General features: G+C 42.2%; 1 protein-coding gene across 2 annotated transcripts in view; it reads left to right on the top strand.

Moving 5' to 3' along the window:
* The window catches only part of pde4ba (phosphodiesterase 4B, cAMP-specific a), a gene marked incomplete at its 5' end in the record, with an annotated part of 164,828 nt that overhangs the window by 141,974 nt on the left and 15,077 nt on the right, over window positions 1-7,777 (top strand). For both annotated transcript variants that reach the window (XM_005948780.2, XM_005948779.2), the window contains 1 exon segment: window positions 3,055-3,167. In XM_005948780.2, coding sequence (XP_005948842.2) covers window positions 3,055-3,167 — 113 coding nt within the window.

Genomic DNA, 7,777 nt, shown 5'->3' with positions numbered 1-7,777 from the left:
GTGTGTGTGTGTGTGTGTGTGTGTGTGTGTGTGTGTGTGTGTGTGTGTGTGTGTGTGTTTGGAGTGCTGTTTCCCTCAGTCCACCCAAGGCCATAACTGGAGTACTTACTAATATATAGTGAGTGCACATGCCTCTACTCTTAATGTGTTTTCATTATCACCAGTTTTTCTCACCAATACTTTTTACCCATTATGACAAATCATATTTTAACCTTATACCAACACGTTTGTGATTTACTGCTTGTGTCTCATCCATCTAATTAGACCTGACTATAAGTGTAGACCTAAGATCCAGGTTCAAACTGACCTTTTTTTTTCTTTCTCATTATATCCTATATATTTATATTTACAGTGTTTAATACATCTATTAGACCACCAAAATTAAAAGCATTGGTAATTAACCAAATTGTATTTAATGTTTGTCTAATGGTTAGTCCACCAATGTGTACAGGCTGTTTAATTGAAATGATATTTGAAATGTAAAAAAAGTTGAAGTTTACAAAAAACAACAAACAAACCCTGAAAAACATAATAAGGCTTATTATTATTTGTATGTTGCACTTAATTACTTCTTAATTAATTTCTGACTTTTTTTTCCCCTTCCATATGTTCAGGAGAGAGAAATAAGGAGATGGATGAATGGATGATGGAGCGGTAGATGGATAAATGGATGGGTGGATGGATGGTTGGATGGATGGATGATGATGAATCAGTAGATGATGGATAGATGATGGCTGGGTAGACGGATGTATGTGTGGATGGATGGATAAATGATGGACGGATAGATGATGGATGGATGATGATGGCTGGGTAGATGATGGATGGATCGGTAGATGGATGGATGATGGAACTTTTCATATGAATTTAAAATAGGCAAAGCCAAATAGGAAGTGAAGTCATATTGCGGAAGCTGTGAACTTGTCTTGTTTTATGGTCGACTAGTCTTTTTTATTAGCTCGATTTCTATCTGAAGTAAAGTATTCAAAGCATCAGTGCTTATTTTTGATAGCTGTTGGAGCAATTTAAATATTTTTGACATAAAACTTAGAACCCGAGCCAAATATTTTAGTTCTTAGCAAATAAATCTTTAACAGGTGGTTAACTGGGTCCTTTGCTGGAGGAAAGACTGGTGATTTTGGCCTTGTTTTCCAGCAGGCCAGGGATCAAAGTAAACCCGTTATACAAGTGTTACAGTTCTGTGGCTCTGGCACCTGCCTCGAAACTTGGATTTAATACATGGAGACCTGCAGGTATTTGGCCTTGTGGCTGACTTTAGGGCCTGACTTGCTGAACTAGATCTTGAGACCCAGTTTTGTGTGTTTTGAAATCAAGTCCTGAAAGTGATTTTTAGATCAATCCAGCCATGGCTGTTTCTCTCTGATGCAGCTTCATTTTCACTCATCATTACTGCTACGACTTTGGACAAATGTTGAAATACCAGTCGAAAAACTTCTACTGTGGTTCTTGCTTTCTGAGCAGAGTTTAAAAGGTCAAAAGAAAAGACCGTTCCAGGGAAAGGGACCTTTCTACGCTCTTCAAAAACACAAACCACCTCAAAGATGTTGGAAATACTGGAGAGCAACATCTCAAATAAGTGTAAACCGTTTCAAGATCAGGCAGTTGTGGCATTAAACTAAACACACACACACAAACACACACACTTTTTCTTTCACTGCCCTCATCAGAGTGAGGGAAGGCTGTGGGCAAAGTGCCAGGTGCCTCTCATGTTTGGGAGAGCAAACAGGCTCGTGTCTTTGATGGCGAGGAGATCAGAGCGGGGGACGCATTCTACGTGGCCGCGCTAAGGTCGCCGCAGTGCACACCCTGCTGCCATGTTGTGCTTCGCAGCTAGGCGACCCGGAGTATACACAGTGAGTGGGAGAAGAGTGTGTGTGTGTGTGTGTGTGTGTTGGTTCAACTCCACCAACCAACTCATCGCACACTCGCCTTTGCTTTCCAAGACACACTCACTCCAACTCTGACGTACAGTTTGCAGTTGTCTGAAAAATGGTTAAACCACAGGAACAGGGTCGGAGCAGTGACTCCCAGGCCAAGCAGGAATCTCTCAGCAGTGGTGACAGCACAAACCTTGCCTTGACTTTCTCTGTCTGTCATCATAATCCCTCTCTGGACCAACTTCATGTGTGCTTTGTAGATGTTTTTGTTCTTTACTCAAGATTTCTTTTATTATAATCCTTCTGCTTTATTTGACCAACATATTTAAAAAGAAAAGAAATAAAAACAACCTAAATGGTAACAGCATTAGAAATGTCATTGCATTTCTGGTAAACGTAACGCCAGTGCCAGTTCCTGTCATTTTATATCTAGGGCGCATTTTCTGACTGCTGTGGTTGGACCTTCAGCCTTCTTCTTACGTCCTAGAAAGCAACAGTGACACATGTTTTGCAGCAGTTGTTATCATTTTTTTTTATGACTAAATGAGTGATTAAAAACATCCTGCGTCAGAAATGATGGGCTCATCACGAAGACGTGTCCGATGCCACCGTCTGTTGTCGATGATCAAAAATAAAATAATTAGTGTGATTAAATATTTCTTAATCGGCGGCAACTTTACCAGTTAAGTCAATGCATGTTTTTAATGTTACAACATGTGCGCTTCTGCATGTGTGTTTAGGTTTCGAGGTGTCTGTTTCCTGTGAGATGGGGTAAAGTTTGTTTGTGAGGTGGGGGTATCTAGTTTCCTGTAATAGGGCGGTTGACTTTATGTAAATAAGCTGAGGGCCTCAGATTGGGAGATGACGTTTGGGGGGTTGGGGACTCACACAGACAAGTCGAGTGTGTGACAGAACGAGGTCAGGTCCTGGCTTTCTCTCGATTCCACTGACAGCTGCGAGTCCCAGCAGCTAAAAAACCTCATGACGAAGGGGCGCTACAAGCGTGTCCCACCTCTAGCAGTCCCCCCTCCTCAGCAGCAGGAACCCTGAGCGAGACCCGTGGGTGGACGGTCCCTGGGAGTGGCTGGGCAGCGTTCGGGCTCCATGTGCTCTGTCTGTTCTGACTGCGTGTCTCTGTGTGCCGGCTGTTTGTTGACAGATGACGCGTACCAGAAACTGGCCATGGAGACAATGGAGGAGTTGGAGTGGTGTTTGGACCAGCTGGAGACCATCCAGACCTACCGCTCTGTCAGCGACATGGCCTCCACCAAGGTATGAGAGGCTGCACCTTTCACTGTTTGCTGTTATTGTGTTTCATCATAATGGGGGCAGTTTTGTGCCATCACACTTGTATTTCGAGCAGATAAATCCAAGTCCATGTGTTGCAAGTGTTTATACAAAAAAAGGGCTCCGCTTTTTAGGGGAGCTCTCAAATCTGACTAGCAAGGGAATCTGCAGGAAGCATTAATCCTTCAGCATAATAAACACATGAAGGGCGGTATACAAAATCCAAAGATGCTACTGCTGAACTTAGCATGACCCATCAAAGTAAACAGCGTTAAAAGTTTGAACATAAACAGAACAGTAATGAGGAGGAGATTGGTTTGGCAGAGGGGGCTGAGATGAGTGCTGATTGGATTAAAAGGCCACCAGCTCACTTATATGTCCTATTTATCATCAGATTTGTTTCCCTGAGCAAACATAAAACTCTTCTTGTTGAAAAGATGGTCTAACAAGCAGGTGTGTGTTTTTTCTTGACCGGCTGTGGCTCTCTTTCCATCTTAGCTAACTTTTCCACTGTCCGCTGATTATTCTGTTTCTTCTGTGTCACCGATTGCGTGTCATGTGCAGTGAAGTTCAATGCCTGGTTTTTATGTGAAGAGACAGGAAGTTGAAACAATGGTACTGAACCACATTCAGCTTAATAATCACTTGTTGTATTGCGCTTCCTGTGCTCGTGTCACTGGATTCTCGACATGATATCTAAGAATTATTAGGTGGCATCCATGACTGTGTGAGTCATGGTAAGTTTGCTCACTTACAAAGAAATGGCTGTATCATTTTCATGGAAAGAGATAGACATGCAAGCAAAACATGACTTACTATTTGGTGGTGGACAAACCCTTGTTGGGGTAAGACGTTTCTTTTTGTTGGTCACCAAGTTTGCAAAGATTTCACGAGGGGTTTTGGCCCACTCGTCTTTACAGAAACTCTCTGAATCCTTTAGGTGTTGTGGCTGCCGTTTGGCAACTCGAAGCTTCAGCTTCCTCCACAGATTTTTTAAAAGACTGAGGTCTGAGGCTAGGCCACTCCATGACCTTAATGTGCTTCTTCCTTTCCACTCCTTTGTTACCACACCCCGTGTGGCAAGATACTGAAAGGAGCTCCAGACTGAGGGCAGTTTGGTCATTTTATACTTCTTCCATTTCTGAATAATGAAAGCTCATCAAACGTTTGGTACTTCAGTTCCAGTCTTGAGCATATCTAAGGCTTTGCCTCTGACCATGTCCTTGGTGGTGGCGAGGTTCAAATGGAAGAAACTGGTTCTGTGGACAGGTGTGCTTTATAAACATGCGTTGAGACGAATGATTGATCCTAATCTGTACACATGGGCACGCAGCCAATCTGTGGGAGTCCGAATCCTAGCTGGGTGGTAGGGGATAAAATATTTATTTCACTCACTAACATGCAAATCAATTTAAAACTTTTATGTAATGTATTTTCTCTGGATTTTTGGTTGATATTTTTTGCTTCTCTCCATTAAAACGATACTACCATAAAAATTAGAGACTGTTCGTTTCTTTGGAAACTTACAAATTCAGCAGGGGATCAAAAAATTATTACTCGGTCTATAATTTATTTCTCTGTCATTAGAATCTCTGCTGCTATTACCTTAAGGGCTGTAATACAAAACACATGGTCTCATAATTGCCTCCTTTTGGCCTTTGCATTCAGATGATGTCACGGATATCAAAGCACGGTTTCCCCGTTACGACAAGGTTTTACATCTATTCAGTTTTGTACTTTAAGAATTCATCATTCAGAGAAAATGATCAGACCTCGCCTGCGGCTTGAAGTATCCTGTCAGTCCACAGATGTCTGTTTTTAAAATGGTTGTCGATAGAGATAATGTGGTTGGCCGCCGGCCACCAAAGTAAATATGTCTGTGGGATTTAAAGATAGGAAGAGTTCATGAGTCACTGGATATATGGCCATCACTGTTAGAGATCTAACCTGGGCAGTTTTATACCGTAGACTGCCACAGAGATCGGCCACTTGGAGGAAGCTAGATATTTACATTTTTTGGTCTTTTGTTTAAGTCCAAATCACAGAAAGCTGCTGTGTGTGCGATGAGTGTAACTTAGCCTGAAAAACCCTGTCATGTAAACATGTGAATCAAGAGGAAAGCTTATTATTTCTCATGAAAACTGGACAACAGGATGCGAGTGATCCAGCAGTGGGTCAAACACAATGAACTAGAGAGGAAGACAAAGAACGTGTGTGTGTGTGTGTGTGTGTGTGTGTGTGTGTTTAAGGGATCCTCGCAGACCCCTGGGCAGAGTTACTCTCTCTTCCTGTCTCCTTCCTGATCTCCTGCTGCTCTCTCTATATGACAATAGCCATCCCAACATACCCATTTGGATGGTTAATGGCCGAGTTTATTTATCCTATTGCTGTCGTCACACATCCAGCACTGACAGTAAGCAGGAGCGGTTTCACTTAGGTTGACAGAATCACTGCAGAACTACTGGAACAACTATTCAAACAGTCATTTAGACATGAAAGCAGGGGTGACAGACCAAACACAGAAGACAGGCAGAGTGCAGAGGAAGTCGGAGCATCCATGCTTGTACAAACGTTCTTTAAAGAAGCTGTTGGTTTGCATCACTCCTCAGCTGCGTTGCAGTTTAGCCTGAAATCAAGACTGTAACTGTAGGACTTTTGCAATCGTAGAAAACTTTTTTTGGATCGAGACGAACGTTATCTGTAGGTGATGATTGAATACAGGAACTTCACCAACTTGAAAGATTCCCAAATATCCCAATAAGGGAAAAACGAAGGAACGGTTTTGCGCTGCTTTTTCCAGAAAACATTACACCTACCCCTCGGTCTGCCAAGATCATCAGACTGTAACACAATGGAAAGCTGACAGCACTTCCACTTGAGCAGATGGATGTAAACTGACAGGTGTGGCCATTTATCGTTGGTCAAACGAAAGAAAAGTAGCTCTCTAAATTGTACTTTCTTATTTTTAATCAGTTCATACTGAACTGTATTTGTGTGTGTAACTCCACTGTAATGTGGAGTCTCCGCTGCGGTCCACAGCGCAGCGTATCAAGTGGCACAATGTGCTTATTATGCATTATGACCCTCTCTCACAGATGTGACTTTGGCAAGTGGGTGAATGTGCCCCGACACGTAACCGTATGTGCACAAGATGCTGATAAGGAGTCGCCCATCGAACATGTGCCGCATGTATGCATGCCTGTGTCTACGTGAGTGTGCGTGCAGCTGGGTGTCCGTACCCACAGTAGGCTAATCCCCTCATATCTCGGCAGTCTTGTTTTTACAGTAAACTAAAACATTGCACAACTGCAGACCGTTTGTCAACTTGGCCGTTACACCCAACGTGGCTTTGTTAGGAAGAACATACCGATCGGCTCATATGACCCCCACAACTTCCTATTGTATTTAGGATGGTGGAAAAACTGTTATCCAAGCTGTGGCAGACTATGAAACATGAGCACAGGGGAGGTGAAACGCAAGAAGATGCGATCGTACCTCCAAGGTGAAGTGCAGGCAGGGGCTGATGCTGAGCACTTACAGTACGTGACTGTCCCCTCTGTTATGTATGGTTGACATAGACGGGTCAAAGTCTGTTGTGAGTTGGAATATGCTCCTTCCAGCACTGCAGACTCTGTTGTGTGAAAATACAGCTTAAGCATCTAATGTCTGCTTGATTATAATCAGTTCTTTTTGTCAATATGGGGCTCAAGATCATTTAACAGAGTTACTCACAGATTTAAAAGAAAACTTAAAAAGAAAATCAGATTTAGTAAACTTGAAAAAAGATGAAACAACTGTTTTTTTTAATCATGCGGATTTCACTGAACTTTGGGAAGTGAAGAGAAGATAAAGATTTTATCCCAATTCTGCATGAGCCAAAATTATAATTGAAATGGAAGTTTATAATTGACTGCACTCATTTGCGAAACGTGATGAATTTGCTACCAAAAAAGAAACAACTGGTTCCTGCTTTGAAAAGGTGAAAAGCTGCTGCTTTTGTCCAGTTCATATACCGTATTTTCCGCACTATAAGGCGCACTTACAATCCTTTAATTTTCACAAAAATCAACAGTGCGCCTTATGTATGAATTCTGGTTGTGCTTACTGACCTCGAACTGATTTTATGTGCTACACGGTGCACAGAAATCTGTCAAAACATGTTTTACTACGACTTTGGTAGCTACGAAGCTGCACCAGATTGTCGGTGCATTACGGCTACCATAGCCAGGAGCCTCGCGGAGGAATCTGGGTCCTAAACTCCATCCGTTCAGGTCCCAAAGTCAAACGAACACTGCGGCATCACTGAGAGTTAAAAACTGTCTAAATTCTTTCATCTTTAATAAAATGATCAGCGTTGCTGTTTTACCAGGTGTAACAATTAAGTTTAACATCCAGGCATCCATGAAAACAGGATTTATTACATTTAACAGAGTTAGAAGTTAACAGGAAGTTAGCTCGCTAGCTTCCACCTAAACATGATGTAGCATGTTCTGACTGAGAGATTTCTGAAAAATTAAAACGTACAGCTCTGCTGTCACTTCCAACATAAATGAAGACAGAAAACTAAACAGCAGTGACGTTTGTAGGGTTACTGA

Source organism: Haplochromis burtoni, unplaced genomic scaffold, assembly GCF_018398535.1.
Source record: "Haplochromis burtoni strain Fernald_Lab_line unplaced genomic scaffold, NCSU_Asbu1 Contig_606, whole genome shotgun sequence".
Classification (NCBI taxonomy): Eukaryota; Metazoa; Chordata; class Actinopteri; order Cichliformes; family Cichlidae; genus Haplochromis; species Haplochromis burtoni.
Note: the sequence above shows the minus strand (reverse complement) of the source record. Positions and strands in the feature narration are given on the sequence as shown.